Source organism: Perognathus longimembris, chromosome 28 (genome assembly GCF_023159225.1).
Source record: "Perognathus longimembris pacificus isolate PPM17 chromosome 28, ASM2315922v1, whole genome shotgun sequence".
Taxonomy (NCBI): domain Eukaryota; kingdom Metazoa; phylum Chordata; class Mammalia; order Rodentia; family Heteromyidae; genus Perognathus; species Perognathus longimembris.
Window position 1 is genome coordinate 81,749,037 of NC_063188.1, and position 16,881 is coordinate 81,765,917.

General features: G+C 40.1%; 1 protein-coding gene across 2 annotated transcripts in view; it reads left to right on the forward strand.

The window, feature by feature from the left end:
- Positions 1 to 2,636: 2,636 nt before the first annotated feature.
- Positions 2,637 to 16,881, forward strand: part of Dipk2b (divergent protein kinase domain 2B) — a 56,736-nt gene continuing 42,491 nt past the window's right edge. Inside the window, exon 1 of one of the 2 annotated variants that reach the window (XM_048336223.1) lies at positions 2,637 to 3,021. In XM_048336223.1, the coding sequence (XP_048192180.1) occupies positions 2,789 to 3,021 (233 nt within the window). In that variant the 5' untranslated portion in view covers positions 2,637 to 2,788. The remainder of the gene's footprint in view (positions 3,022 to 16,881) is intronic. The other variant, XM_048336222.1, reaches the window with a different exon arrangement.

Here is a 16,881-nt window from a genome sequence, read left to right on the forward strand (position 1 = left end):
CCAACAGCGAGTAAACTGCAGAAGCTATAGCCAAAAGGTCAGCACTCACTCGAAAACCCACCCTCCAGGCTGGCCCCGTATATATAGGCATCAAACCCGCTGGCATAAAAACCAACAAAAGAAAGAATGACAAGCCCTGTGCATTTACAGCCAATTGATTTTTGACAAAGCTAGCAGGGACACAAAATGGGAGGAGAATAAGCTTATTACATGAAATTGAGACACTGGATATCGAAGATGCTTTTGTTTTCCTGCTATGAAGTTATTTGAGTTCCTTATAGTACTTTGGCTATTGTCCTTTATAAGATACGTAGTTTTCAGGTGTTTACTCCCAATAAGTCAGTTGTCTCTTTACTGTTTGTTTCCTTTGCACAAAATATTTTTGTTTTAAATTGCAGAAATGATACTAGACACTGTTGAAAATGAACTATACAACTTGTGGGGGCGAGGGGTCAGGAGGGAAAAACTGAGAGAAAATGAGCGAAGAGGTGATAGTGTTCAAAAAAGTACTCATTACCTGACTTATGCAACTATAATTCCACTGTACTTCACTTTTAGAATAACAATTTTTAAAGTTTTCTGTTTTAGTTTGATGCCAAACCATTTGTCTGCATTTGCTTTCCTTATCTATGCATTTTTGTTATCTATGCTTTTGGGGATCATATAAAAAATCACTGCCTTCAACTAATATCATGCAGCTTTTCTTCTGTGTTTCCTTCTAATGGTTTTACAGTGTCATGTGTTAACATTTAAGGCTTTAGTCCATATTGAGTGGAATTTTGCCTATGGTGTGAGAATCTAATTTCATTCTTCTGCTCATGGATATCCATAAATAGGGATAACTGACAAATCAGAATTCAACAAATTCATAATTTTTGTTCTGTAAAAGACTCTGGTAAGAGGATAAAAGACATATTGATATACAGGCTGGAAGAAAGTATTTGCAAGTTATATTAAGTTAACTTTTCCATTACTGTTACAAATGCCTGAGAAAATCCAGCTAGTAAAGAGAAAGGGTTTAACTTGGTTCACACTTCTGGAGATTTTAGTTCTTGGTCAGTTGGCCTAATGCAGACTGTGATAAAGCATCACATCATGGCAAGAAGCATGTGGGGGAAGAAAACCTCAGAGGGACAGGAAGAGAATGATTCTCATGGCCTCACAATTCTCTTCAAGGGCATGTCCCTACTGACCCACTAGGCTTAACCTCTTAATGTTTCCATCATATTCCAATAGTGCCATGGGCTGGAGACAAGACCCTTAACATAAGAGCCTTTGGAGAACATTCTAGATCCAAACAATAGCACCATATATGCCACAAAGGCCTAAGATCTCAAATGGATAAATGAATGATAGACAGGTGATAGATAGATAAATTGATAATACACAGAAAGATAGATGATAGATGACAGAGAGATATGTGATAGATAACACCTAGATAATAGATGATAAATAGACAGATAATAGATAGATGATAAATAATAGATGGTAGGTATATAAATAGATAATAGATTATCAATAGATGCCAGACAGAGATAGATGATAGATAATCAACACAATGCATAAATAGACAGATGATAGATAATGCATAGAAAATAGATGATAGGTTAGATAGCAAACCCCGAGATGGAAGATAGATATATAGATAAATAGAGAGATAATAGATAGATAGACAGATAGATAAAAATTCAATCATCTTTAAAACGACTCAGTCCAGATATTTCTCCACCCTGTCTTCCTGGACTCTCTCATATTTCCAATCTGGCCAGCTACTGGCAAATGACTGCCAACCTCTGTAGGAAGTCAGGCACTCTCACTGCCTTTCCTGATTCCATCCTCACAAACTATTCCCAAATCAGCACTCCCATCTAGTCCATGCTGTGATCCTTACCTTGGTATTGAGAGGCTTGCAATCGGGGGACAGTTAAATCCTCCCAAATCAAGCCTACAGCTGAGAACTGAGGATAAATGGTTTAAAAAACAAGAGAGGCTTTCAGGCCTGAGGGAAAAGGACAGACACTGCTGGGTATGGGCAGGGGCTCTTTCTGTTCCTCTCATCAATTCATAGAGGTCACTAAGTTTTTCCCCTTCTCTTGTTCTCAGAGAAAATGTACTAAGCTGGAGTTTTTGACGATCTAAGCTGTGCAAAAAGTCTTGAACTTTCCAGTCAGTGTTAAATGTGCCACTTAATGGCCAGCACACTAATCTGTAATTATTTTGAAGCAGAGTATGGTAAAAGTGGGGGAGGTATGGTTGGTTAAGTGACAGGACAGGTTATCCAGTCCAGGGGAGGAAGAAAGCGGAGAGTGTGTGTATATTTTCCATAAGGGCAGATATTCACAGAATGAAAACAGTAGAGGGCGGAGGACTTCAGGATTCTTTGAAACTCCCAGGTGGAACGTAGGTCAGACACACATCCTGCATGAACCTTTCCTGCCCGGCTGGGATATCCTGTGTTTGTTGAAAGAACCACTCAGGGAAGCCGTGGCCATTGTCCTTCCCGAAATCTGCCAGTGAACCCCTCCCCAGGCTGTGGCAACCACCCCAGGCAAAGGAAGAAGGACTCTGGGAAGGTCTTTATCAGCATCCTCCATGGACTTCCTCACCTCCTGTCCAGCCTCATTAGCCCCAAGCTCCTCAGCATCCTCAGATAGAAACCTGGGAGGCTGGGATGGGCTCAGAGCCCTGAAACAACTGCCTCTGACAGTTTCCTCTTTGGCCCTGTGTAGCCCTGACTGAGCAGCTGGAGGCCGCAGCTGGAGGCCACAACCGCAGTCCAGAGCCCAGGATGGACCTACGGCTGGGGCCTGAGGCTGCCGCTCCCAATCCAGGCTGGCCAGCCCTGCTGTTTTGGGGGGTCTCAATCTTGAGCTGCTCTACCTCGCCAGCATCTCCCCTTCCTTCTCTGGTACCCCGAGTCAGAACCAGCTACAATTTGGGAAGGACTTTCCTCGGTCTTGATAAATGCAATGCCTGCATCGGGACATCTATTTGCAAGAAGTTCTTTAAAGAAGAAATAAGGTCAGAATCTCCATCAAATAATGCAGAGGGGCAAAATTCTGTACCTTTCATGTGAAGATGTCCAGGAATTTGTTGAAAATGCACTGGAATGTAATTGGTGGGGTGGGAGGGAAAACAAAACCAGTTAATGACAGTGATGGTTTGACATTGCAAGGGGTAGCTGAACAAGGGCTGATTCCAACTTCTAGCCCTAAATGCTAAATGCAAAGTTCCGTCTGAAATGAAAACTTGAAAGTTTTCTTTTTTATGAATAAAGTAGTCTGGGTCTGTTTTTCAACTTTATTCTTCATGGTGAGGCTGGGGGCAGCTAAAATTTCTAGGAAGCCTAAGGCTGACAAGCCTTGGTAGCCATCTTGGGTGCTAGTAATTTGTACCCATTATTCAGATGGTCAACTGAGATATAGCAAGAAGAAGTGATTTTTCCAAGGGCAAGTGACAAATCTGGGATACAAACTGGAGCAGGTGTGTGACTGTGTGTGTTTGTTTTGTGTGTGTGTGTGTGTGTGTGTGTGTGTGTGTGTGTGTATGCTAGTTCTGGGGTTTGAACTCAGAGACTGGGCACTGTCCCTGAGCTCTTTTACTCAAGGTTAATGCTCTACCACTTGACCACTTGAGCCACAGCTCCACATATGACTTTTTGGGTAACTAATTGACGATAAGAGTCTCATAGATTTTTCTGCAAAACTAAAACAATTTTAGCCAAACTCCAAAGTCTCAGAGCCAGTTTTCTGCTGTGTGATATTGATCAGAGGGGAATCAGAGGTCGGTAGATTGTGGTATACATGGCTGTCACCCAAGGAGGACACTACACTCTGCAAAAGCCTGTCAATATACAGACACTGAGCTTCTACCAAAGCCAGACCCAGAATATGCTGTGATGATGGTCACTATAATTGTGGTTATTGATCTCTAGTGCATCCGAAGGAGGAAGCCATGTTACAAATAAAGAGAACACTTGGTCTGATCCAGGTCAGGGCAAAGGACCTCCAAGATCCCCAGGGAAGTGACAGTAATTCCAAATTGGACCAGGAAAGGATTTTTCTGCAGGGGAAGAATTCTGAGCAAAACCATAAAGGATAATCTAAATTTCATGAGAGGGGATAGAGATCAGGCAGAAATGGCTTAAGAAAAAGTATAAAGTATGGAAAGAGATGATAAGAGATTGGTAGACAGTGCACTGGATGGGTATAAAGGTGTGACAGAGGACCTTGACAGCCATACCAAGGAATTGAGACATTAACCTGCAAGCCAATGATTTCTAGCCTTTTTGGTACCAAAGCCCCTTTGTCATACAACCCTTCATTATTTTAAAAAATATTTTCTTACCTTTAATTAGCTGTACAAAGTAGTTACCATCTAACAAAAAAGTTTATGAATACAATGTATTTTGATCAATGTCACCACTTCCAACATTCTCACTCATCCCTCCCCTACCCACCCCTTCTCTCACTCTTCTTAATTTTGTAGGATAGACATTGAATTGTTATTGCATTCTCCCCTCCCCTTCTTCTCTTCACATACAATCCTTTCTTCCATCCTTCCCTAACAGCCTACCTCATACTTGTAAGGTTCAGTGATCAAGCTAAAAGCATCAACAATCAGTTAATGACAAATCTATACTAATTAGACATCTATGATTATTCAACTAAATCATCAGAAAAAATAAATAGAAAATATCCATTGAAAAATGCTAAAGTTTTGAGAGAATAGATATTTTAGGAAGGTGATATGAAATTTTTCTCTCCTAAGCCCTTTTTAAAGGCACTTTTTTGCAGGGTACTGGTGGCTCACACCTGTAATCCTAGCTACCCAAGAGGCTGAGATCTGAGGATCACAGTTCAAAGCAAGCCTGGACAAAAATAAATCTGTGAGACTTGAATCTCCAACTAAGCACCCCCAAAAAAGCTGGAAATGGAGTTGTGACTCACTTGGTAGATTGTTAGCTTTGAGCACAAAAGCTCAGGGATAGCACCCAGGCTCTAAGTTAAAATACCAGTACCAGCACACAAAAAAAACCCATTAAATAAATATATAAAATAAAGGCACTTTGAATGAGGAAAAGTTGGAAGAGCCCCACTGGGATAGCTCTCTGGAAGGCAAAGTTGAGGGCATGAAGCTGGGGAAGGAAAGATGAGGCTGGGGTTTCTGAAAGATCTCATAGAAAGCAATGTGTAGGAGGGACAGGATTTTGTGACTCATTCTAATTATCTAAAGAGATCATTGAGAATAAAGTAGAGCAGGAAAATACAAGTCCATTTAGCCATAACAGTTTACTGAATAACTTGATGTGAGAGGAAAGAAAGGTGGAGATGTTGAATGTGATCTCCAAGGTTCCTATCTAGGAAATGAAAAGAGAATCAAGAACATAGATGAATGATGTAAACTCCCTTAGGGAAAGAAAGCAATGAGAATATGACTCTGTTTTAAGCTAGAAGAGAGATACACTTATTGAACTGAAAAAGATGTCTGAGTTTCCATCCTCCTTCACCAAGTAGCAGTGAAGGGAGGGTTTTCTCCTCAGGCAGGTACTAAACAAATCCAGAAAATAGTTCTCTAAATAGGTTTGTGTTCCACAGTATTCAGGATATTACTTCCCCTCCCTTATAATTTATTTCCCACAAGTGCCTAAAAGGGAAATGTGCACGTACACACAGGAAAACATCAGAAAGGAAGGCTCAGGGCTGCAGCTGTCCATGCTGAGTGTTCATCCCCAGCACAAAGAGGCAGAGAGGGGCAGGGAGTAAATTTCACAGGACTTGGCTACCAGCCTTCTTGATCCAATATACAGTAACTTTTTTGTGTGTGCCAGTCCTGGGGCTTGAACTCAGGGCCTAAGCACTGTCCTTGAGTTTTGTTTCTGTTTTTTGTTTTGTTTTGTTTTGTTTTGTTTTGCTCAAGGTTATCACTCTATCACTTTGAGCCACAGCTCCACTTCTGGTTTTCTGGTGGTTAATTAGATATAAGAGCCTCACAGACTCTCCTGTCCTGGCTGGCTTTGAACCACAATCCTCAGATCTAAGTCTTCTGAGTAGCCAGCATTCACATGAAAAACCCCAAGTAGAATATTGGGTAAAGAAGTAAAATATTTTGGATGTATATCTATCTTCAGAAAGACACTTCTACCTATAAAATTCACTTCTTGCATACTCACAAGCTCATCCATTAGAAAGAATGATATTGTACAATTTGTAAAGAAATGGAAAGACCTCATGAAATTAATCTAAGTGAAGTAAGCCAGATCCAGAGACACAAAGGATGCATGTTTTCCCTTGTATATGGAAGCTAGGTTTAGCTTATAAACTTGTAAGTAAATACATTGGGTGATATACATGTATATACAAACACCAGGAATCAGGTACTTGAAAGGAGTAGGGTAGGGCCAAGGAGAGAGGGGTATACAAATAAAGAGGAAGAGAACAGAGTTACAAATTCAAAGTGTATTCTAGAAAATTAAGAAAAGTGAGAGAAGGGGTGAATAGGGAAGTATGAGTGAAAATGTTGGAAGAAGTGATGTTGACCAAAAGCATTGTATTCATAAACTGTTTTGTTAAATGGCAGCTTCTTTGTATAACAACTTAAAGATAATAAAAAAGAAAGAAAAAATTGGAAAAATAATAGTGAATTAAATTAAAACTATTGAATTAATAAAATTAGTAAATTTTGAAGACATTAAATAATATCATGTATATATTTCCTATAGTAACTGTAATTATCTTTCATGTTATCTTTTCTTTTAATTTTTATTATCAAACTGATATACAGAGAGGTTACATTTTCATACGTTAGGCATTGAATACATTTCTTGTACTGTTTGTTACCTCGTCCCTCATTCCCCCTCCTCCTCCCCCTTTCCCTTTCCCCCCATGAGGTGATCAGTTCACTAACACCAAACAGTTTTTCAAGTATTGCTTTTGTACTTGTTTGTCTTTTATTACAGTGTGTCTCTCAATTTTGGTATTCCCTTTCAATTTCCTAGTTCTAATACCAGTATACACGGTTTCCAATATACTCAGATAAGATTACAGAGATAGTGTAGGCACAACCACAGGAAGGTGATACAAGAAGATAATCAAAGCTAGAAGCTACAGTTACACATAGTACATTGAAAGTAGTTACAAAAGTGATATAACAATCGTTTCCATAACATGGAGTTCATTTCACTTAGCATCATCTTATGTGTTCATAAGGATTTAGCTATTGGGCTCTTGAGATGCCCTGTTGTGACTTGCCTAAACCTGTGCTAATTATTCCCAATAAGGGAGACCATTGAGTCCATGTTTCTTTGGGTCTGGCTCACTTCACTTAGTATAATTTTTTCCAAGATCTTCCATTTCCTTACAAATGGGGCAATGTCATTCTTTCTGATAGAGGCATAAAATTCCATTGTGTATATGTACCACATTTTCCTGATCCATTCGTCTACTGAGGGGCATCTGGGTTGGTTCCAGATTCTAGCTATGACAAATTGTGCTGCGATGAACATTGTTGTGCTGGTGGCTTTAGTGTGATTTTGTTTGTGGTCTTCTGGATAGATACCCAAAAGTAGGGCTGCTGGGTCATAGGGGAGTTCTATGTTTAGCCTTCTGAGGAATCTCCATACTGCTTGCCAGAGTGGCTCAACCAGTTTACATTCCCACCAACAATGAAGTAGGGTTCCCTTTTGGACACATCCCCTCCAACAATTGTTATTGTTAGTTTTCTTGATATATGACACTCTTACTGGGGTGAGATGGAATCTCAATGTTGTTTTGATTTGCATTTCTTTTATGGCCAGTGATGTAGAGCACTTTTACATGTCTCTTGGCTATTCTCATTTCTTCCTCAGAGAAGCCTTTTTTTAAGTCTTTAGCCCACTTTTTGTGGGGCTATTGGTTCTTTGTGGTTTTGTTTTGGAGGAATTTCAATTTTTAGTTCTGCATATATTTTAGACATGAGGCCTTTGTTCGAAGTATGGCCGGTAAAGATCTTCTCCCAATCGGTGGGCTCTCTGTTTATCTTGAGAGCTATTGCCCTGCAGAAGCTCTGCAGTTTGATGCAGTCCCATGTGTCCAACCTTTCTTTGATTTGTAGCCTTTCTGGGTCTTTGATAAGGAAGTTCCGTCCTGTGCCAAGTAGCCCAAGTTTTTCTGCTACTCCTTCCATTAGTGTTTTCAGGGTGTCAGTTTTGATTTCAAGGAATTTGATCCATTTGGAATTGATTTTGGTGCAGGGTGATATATAAGGATCTAGTTTTAGTTTGTTGCATGTGTTGAACCAGTTTTGCCTGCACCATTTGTTAAAGAGGCAATCTTTCTTCCATCCTATTTTTTTAGCAACTTTATCAAAATTAAGTAGGCATACTTCTGTGGGTTCATTTCTGGGTCTTCAATTCTGTTCCATTGGTCTTCAGGCCTGTTCCGGTGCCAATACCAAGCTGTTTTTATTACTATAGCTTTATAATACAGCTTGAAGTTGGGTATTGTAATTCCTCCAGCACTGTTCTTTCTGCTTAGGATTGTTTTTGCTATTCTAGGTCTATTATTGTTCCATATGAATTTCTGGACTGCTTCCTCTATTTCATTAAAAAATGGTGTTGGGATATTAATGGGTATTGCATTGAATTTGTAGATAGCCTTTGGCAATATTGCCATTTTGATTATATTAATCCTCCCAAACCAGGAGCATGGGAGGTTTTTCCATTTCTTTAGTTCTGCCTTAAATTCATTTTTCATGTTTTTAAAGTTCCCATCATAGAGGTCTTTCACTTCTTTGGTTAAGGTTATTCCTAGGTATTTTATGTTTTGGGGGGCTATTGCAAAAGGAGTTGCTTTCCTGATTTCTGCCTCAGTCCTCGGGTCATTAGCATAGAGAAAGGCCATTGATTTTTGAGGGTTTATTTTATATCCTGCAACTTTGCCAAAGTTTTGGATCAGCTCTAGTAGCTCAGGGGTGGAGTCTATGGGGTTCATTAGGTATGGAATCATGTCATCTGCGAAGAGAAAGTTTAACTTCATCTTTTCCTATTTGGATCCCTTTTATATTTTCTTCTTGCCTAATTGCTCTGACTAGGAATTCTAGCACTATGTTGAAGAGAAGGGAAGAGAGCGGACATCCCTGTCTTGCTCCTGATTTTAAAAGGAATGCTTTAGTTTTTCACCATTTATAATTATACTTGCTATTGGTTTGTCATAGACTGCCTTTATTATATTCAGGAATGTTCCCTGGAATCCCAGTTTTTCCAGGGTTTTTAGCATAAATGGATGCTGGATTTTATCAAATGCCTTTTCCGCATCTAGAGATATAACCATGTGGTTCTTTACCTTGCTCTGGTTGATGTGGTGGATTACATTAATTGACTTGCATATATTGAACCAACTTTGCATCCCTGGGATGAATCCAGTTTGATCGTGGTGTATGAATTTTTTGATGACCTGTTGAAGTTGATTGGCCAGAATTTTGTTGAGAATTTTTGCATCTATGTTCATCAGGGAAATCAGTCTATAGCCCTCTTTCTGTCATGAGTCCCTTCCTGGTTTTGGGATGAGGGCTATACTTGCTTCATAGAATGTGTCTGGTAGTGAACGTTCTCTTTCAATTTCATTGAAGAGTTTGAGAAATATTGGTGTGAGTTCTGTTTTGAAGGCCTTGTAGAATTCTGCAGTGAATACGTCTGGACCTGGGCTTTTCTTGGATGGGAGATCATTTATTGCTGTTTCTATTTCAATACTGGATATGGGTCTGTTTAGAAGGTTTAAATCTTCATGGTTGAGTTTGGGGATATGAATTTTTTCCAGGAAATCTTCCATTTTTTCCAAGTCCTCGAATTTGTTGGCATAAAAGTTTGCAAAATAGTCCCTTATTGTGTTCTGAATTTTGGTTGTTTCTGTGGTGATGTTACCTGTTTCATCTCTGATCTTGTTTGAGTTTGCTGCCTTCGTTTTTTGGTCAGGTTTTCCAGGGGTCTGTCTATCTTGTTGATTTTTTTCAAAGAACCAACTCTTTGTTTTGTTGATTCTTTCAATGGTTTTTTTCGTCTCTAATTGATTTAATTCTGATTTGATTTTAATTATTTGCTTCTGTCTATTGACTTGGGGTTTGGCTTGTTGTTCTCTTTCAAGGAAATTAAGGTGCTTCCTTAAATTACTGAGTTGCTGTTTCTCCAGTTTGTTGATGTATGTACTCACAGATATAAATTTTCTTCTGAGTACTGCCTTTGCTGTGTCCCAAAGGAGCTGGTACTTTGTGTCCTCAACTTGGTTGAATTCCATAAACATTTGAATTTCTGTTTTAATTTTTTCAATGACCCACTGATGGTTCAGCAGTGTGTTGTTTAGTCTCCATGAATTGTAGGATTTTCTGTGGTGGCTGTTTGAGTTGAGCTCTAATTTTATTCCATTGTGGTCTGAGAGAATGCAGGGAATGGTTTTGATACTTCTGAATTTGTACACATTTTCTTTGTGCCCTAAGATGTGATCTATTTTGGAGAATGTCCCCTGTTCTGCCAAAAAGAATGTGTATTCAGTGTTGCTGGATGGAATATTCTGTAGATGTCTGTTAAGTCTAGTTGGTCTATGCAGTTGTTTAGTTCTGTGGTTTCTTTGTTCAGTGTTTGGCATGTTTATCTGTCCATAGGTGACAGTGGAGTGTTAAAGTCCCCAACTATCAATGTGTTTGGGTCTATGAGTGTTTTTAGAGTCAGTAGTGTTTTTTTGATGACGTTGGGTGCCCCTGTATTTGGTGTGTAGATATGTAGGATGGTTATATCTTCCTGTAGGAGAGATCCCTTTATTAGTATGTAGTAACTTTCTTTGTCTCTTCTTACCTTTTTTAATTTGAAGTCATTTTGTCTGATTCTAGGATTGCAACTCTGGCCTGCTTATGGGGGCCATTTGCTTGGTAGATATGATTCCAGCCTTTCAATTTTAGAAGATGTTTACTTTTGCTGGATAGATGTGTCTCTTGGAGGCAGCAGAAGGATGGATCTTGATTTTTGATCCAACTTATGAGCCTATGTCATTTGATTGGAGAATTAAATCCATTAATGTTGAGAGTTAATATTGAGAGATGATCATTTGTTCCTTTCATTATCACTATCTTGTTAAAAGCTGTCTCTTCCCATGTCTTGGTCTGATATTCTGGTTTACTATTTAGGGTTCATTTCTCTGTCTATATTGGGATCTTGGTTATTTTCCCTGTATAGTACATCATTGAGAGTTTTCTGTAAAGCTGGTTTGGTGGAGATATATTGATTCAGTTTTTACTTTGTGGAAGACTTTAATTTGACTTTCGGCTATGAATGAGAGTTTAACTGGGTACGCTATTCTTGGTTGGTATTTATTTGTTCTATTGATTCTGTTTTGATCACAATGTGTCAGTGGGATGTCCTGTTCTGTTCTGGTCGGTTTGGGGTTCTAAATGCTTCTTGTATCTGTATAGGCCTATCCTTCTGGATATTTGGGAAGGTCTCAGCTAATATTCTGTTAAATAGGTTGCCTATTCCATTAACTTCTTTCTCCAGGTTTTCCTCAATACCTATTAGCCTTAAATTGGGCTTCCTGATTGTGTCTTGGAGCTCCTGGAGTGACCTGTTTTGTTGATGGATTGGTTTTGTATTGATTTTTGATCTTTCTCCATAGATTCTAGGGAATCTTCAGTTCCTGAGATTCGATCCTGTGCTTCAGTTAGTCGGGACTGTAGGCTAGCTACTTGATTTCGAATCTCTTTTCCTTCTGACTGGTCTTTCCTGATGATGTCGATGTCATCTCTTAGGTCCTGCATGGACTTCTTTACTTCATTAACTTCATTAATGTGGTTTTGAGTGATGTCTCTCAAATCTTTTAGCCTGGTAGCTATCTTTACATTTGACTCTTGAATTTCATTTATCTTTCTATTTGTCGAAGCCATGAAATCATCTATTACTTTATGGAAGGATTTCAGTTTTGATTCAAGCTTTTCATTTATCATGTTTATCAGTAGACTTTGTAGAACATTTTGAGGGTTCACTTCTGTGTCTTTAATTGACTGCTCTGCTTCCTGCTTGTTTTGAGTGGGAGATGAGACTCCATTGTTTCCCATCTTTCTTGTGTTTCTTCTGCCCATTGGGACTGAGAATGCAAATCTACAAGCCCCTCTGAGCACCATTTAAGACCTAAAGCAGACCTTACCAAGCACTGTTGTGTAAATCTTAGAAGTTCACAATTATATATAGATACCTTGTATTCCTGTCTATAAAATTAGATTTGGTGTTCCTAAAGAATACAATTTCAATATAACAACCAATACTGAGGGCTGTATTCAGTAGTTATTTATTTATTGTTACAACCCTATGAGCAATTCTTGTTCTCATATTAAGTTCTTTTGGACTGGCTTTCTCTATGAACCCCTTTGATTCACTTGGATTAAGCAGGGATACCCTCTATCCAATAACCAGGAGTCAATGGAACCTGGAGATCCTGGCAGTAAGTCAGGAGGGTAAGTTAGAGGTAGTAAAGAGAATAGAGTAAAATGTATGGGGGGGAGGTGATGATTTTGGTTTAGTTTCAGTGACGTGGAAATGTGGAGAAGAGTAGAATCAGTAGGAAGAACAAGGTTAAAATGATAGACAATGGAGAGTTAGCAGTAAAAAGTGGAGGTATTATTCATAAGAACATAATTTTTAAAGAAAGAATGCAAAGAGAGAAATAAAGAAAAAATACTGGAAGTCAGATGCACAAAACAGAGAAAACTTATTAAAAAAATAAAAAGGAAAAAAAAAACAGAAAAACGAACAACCAAAAAAAAAAATCTTGATAGAACAAACAATTAAAAATGGAAAACAAAAAAAACAATGACGTTTCAGAAATGAAAAAAAATTTTAAAAAGAAATCTTAGAAAATGTTTGAGGAAAAAAAATGGAGTCTTCCTTGTTTGGGTGGGCTTTTTACAGTCTCTGGTTTCCTTTCGATGGTCTGCAGTCTATTTTGCTGCTTGGCTGGTTTGACTTGCTTTCAGTTCATAGGGTGTGGATCTGCTCTGACCCTCTTCCCCTGTTAGTGAAATCCTGGATCTCTGTGGTTCCCACAGCTTGCAGGTAAGACTTGGGCATCCTCTGTAGATGGGGAACACGAACAATCTTGGGAACCGTGGCTCCTCCTGTCTGCTGTGGGGCCGCTGACTTTAACACCTGGCTTTGAATAGGCTATGGACTCATCAGTGCGGGCTGCCTCTGGCCTGGTGTACCCAGCTGAAAGTTGCTTGCCTGGGGGAGGTTCCTCCCTCCTGTGCGGGGGGGCCTCCTGGGCAGAGCTGGGTATGGAATTCAGCTCCATTTCGGGCTGGGAATTGGGCTTCCTCTGTGATGGGACCATTTATCTGTCTCGAGAACTGTTTGTTCTCCCGTCTGGCTGTTCCGTTCCGCTGGTAGCTGTTCGCCACTTTCGCTTTTAATTTAGGAATTATGGTAGGCAGGGCAGGGCACCTCTAGCTGGTTGTTCTCCTGGGTGGAGCTGGCTCTCACTGGTCCATCCCTCCTGCCCTTCTCAAAAATGGCCGCTTTGTCCTCACTTTCCCCAGGACTGCTTTAGTTCCAGTCTGGTCTGACCCTATGCCAGTGTCAAAGATGGTGCTTTGCTCTGGCAGTAGGGGAAGGGCTACCTCCCAGAAGCTGCTCTATGGTGCCAGTGAGAAAGTCTTTCGTGGGGTACTCACGCTTTCTCTGCGATTTCAGCCTGTCCATGCTCAGCCTGCAATCTGCATCTGTCTGCCGCCATCTGGAGGATTTCTCCCTGGTCTCCATTGAGTGCTTTAGCTGTGCGGAGTGAGGGGCGCTTTGCCAGAGCTGGCACTGGTGTGGCGGTGGGACACCGGCCGCCTGGAGCTCAAATCTGTGTTTTCAGACCAGCAAAGTCGATTTTCCCTTCCTGACCAGAATCCCTGTACTGTTAGAACTTACTTGGGCTGTCTTTCTAGGTGGAAAAGTTTCTCTGGGGTGGGAAAACTGCGATGTTGGAGAGAGCTCAGCTAGGGCTCTGCTGCTCTTCCGCCGTCTTCCCGGAAGTCTCTCATGTTATCTTTATAGCTTGTGTGTTAAATATATTAGTAGAAATAACTTAAATTATATTTAATATTAACATTTTTACTTTTCATTTCTTCTAATTTTTGAACATTTTCTTTCAGGATCATCAGCCATTTGTGCTTCTTTGCTAAATTATCTAACTGTGCTTCTTTGTCTCCTTTCTTTTTTCCTTTTTTTGCCAGTCTTGGGGCTTGAACTCAGAGCCTAGGCACTGTCCCTGAGCTTCTTTTGCTTAAAGCTAGCACTCTACCACTTGAGCCACAGGACCACTCCTGGTTTTTTCTATTTATGTTGTGCTGAGGAATCAAACCCAGGGCTTCCTGCACGCTAGGCAAGCACACCACCACTAAGCCACATTCCCAGCCCTTGGGTTGGTTTTTGTTGTTGTTTTTCAGCCAGTGAGCTAATGGTGGCTCATGTATTGTTTTTAAAGGATTGGGTAGGGGGAGATAATGTCTTACATTATATGACCTACAAACTTTAAATATTTGCTATCTGATTCTCTGTAGAAAAGGTTTCTAAAGCTTTTGATTAGGAGCAATCTCGGTGGATTGTTGGGGATAAAAGCCTAATTGTAGTTGGCTTCAGAATTAAGTGGAAGGAAAAAACTGGAAGTGGAAAATACAAATAGTTCCAGCCCAGTCACATTCTCAGCCCTTTTGCCTCTTTTCTAAAGAGGAGGGGCTGCTGGAGATGGAATTCCAGAGCCTCATGCATTCTAAGCAGCCACTCTATCACTGAGCTGTGCCCAGACCCCCGGTTGCTTTTCTTTCTAATGGTGTATGTGTTCTTCTTGATCTCCTCTCTGAACTGCTTACACATTTTTCAGATTGATTCTCATTATACTTCAGGGCGGAAAAAGACCATCCCAAAGTCTCAGTAGTTTGACGACAATGTACTAACCCAGCCTGCTTGAGTACTTCCGCCCTGATTCTCACTAAGGACTATACAATGCTGGAATGCAAACAACAGAGGGCCTTTCTGGACTGGCAGGGTATGCTGGGGACCTCTAGCTGGTGGATGAGCGTGGCCTTGCCTTCCTTCCTTTATCTCTTCTTTGGTGAGAATGCTAGTTATATATCAGTGCCCTCCCTATTCAATACTTGGCCACCAAACACTGAAAATTGGAATGCTTTTTGTAACAGTTCTCCCAAGCATTCCATGTTGACTTTTATATCCTGAATGAAAGCATGAAAGGAAGCTAGAAAACTGAATATGCCTTATTGGCATACTCTTCCTATTGAAATTATACTTATGTATAAAATCCTGAAAGGCCATATAAACTGGGAGCATCTACCAGGATTTGGTTGATTAGTATTCTGTATGGGAGAGCACTTCATAGCACTGTTTTAGAAATATTTAAGAAGGCCCAAAAGAATTCAATTTATCTAGTAGTAGCCAATTGCATGATGGGACATCAAGCTTGTAATTGCAACAAAAGGTAATGAACCTAGAAAGAACATGGTAAACTATGATAAGGGGTATGAGTCCTGAGGCTTTCAAAAGATATTGAATGCTATGAGCTTTCCATGCTAGAGCTAAGGAATGGAGAGGAGAGAGGAAAGGCAAGAAATATTTAGGAAGGTCTGTGTACCTACAAGGGAAAAAAGCATTTCATTCTAAGTCCAAGTCTGTGCCCTTTCCAATGATAACCACCCTATTCTCCATGTTGAGAAAGTTAGGGACTTGACCTGGAGACTTCTTTCCTACTCTGAGAAATTGTGATACTCTTTGTTTATCTTTTTATTTTATTTTCTTTTTGCCAGTCCTGGGGCTTGGACTCAGTACTGAGTACTGTCCCCGAGCTTCTTTTTGCTCAAGGCTAGCACTTTACCACTGGAGCCACAGCACTACTTCTGGCTTTTTCTGTTTATGTGGTCCTGAGGAATCGAACCCAGGGCTTCAGACGTGCTAGGCAAGCACTCTACAACTAATCCACATTCCCAGCCTGCTCCTTGTTCATCTTTGAATGCAATGAGGATTTTAACTAGACTTACTTCAGTCATACCCATGATCTCAATTCAATAGAATGGTTTAGACTTAGCTACCCCTGACTGAGTACCCATGGCTCAGTCCTGTAATCCTAGCTACTTGGGAGGCTGAGATCTGAGAATCACTGTTTGAAGCCAGGCTAGGCAGGAAAGTCTCTGAGATTCTTATCTCCAATTAATGAGCAAAAAGCTGAAAGTGGAGGTGTGGCTCAAGTGGTAGAGTACCAGCCACAAACAGCTGAGTAAGTGCATGAGGCCCTGAGTTCAAGCTCCAGTAAGTTTCTTTTAAAAAAGAAACAAAAGCTACCTCTGTTTTGCAGTTTTCCAAATCCCAGGGTATCAACATTTTAGTGAATTTTTAAAAGCTCATGTTCTCATTAACATTCTCCTACCCAATAATGTAAATAATCAATGTTATAAAAAATATACATTTTCCATTTGATGAAATAAATGTATTACCATGCTCAATGTGGACAAACCTATTTGCCTTGGGTAGTCCTTATGCAATGCCTTGATCACTGCACCTGTGGGTCACCTAGCAAATCAGTGTTGTCACTTCAAGCATCCTGAGGAGATAAGGACTGAAGAAAGCTTGTCCCACAGGGCAGGAAATCTACCCTCTGCAATCCAATTGAGTGAGTAGGAGCCTTGAAATTTGCATCCCTCTACCAATAATTGTGATTCCTTAGACCGGTCACATGTTTGTTTTCCCTTTAATACTCTCATCCTCCAAACAAGATGGGAATAGAGGCAAAGAGAAAATAAACTCTCAGCTGGAAGAAAGCAAAGGAAGGGGTGGCATTGTCTAAAAAAGAAATATACTCATCATCTGACTTA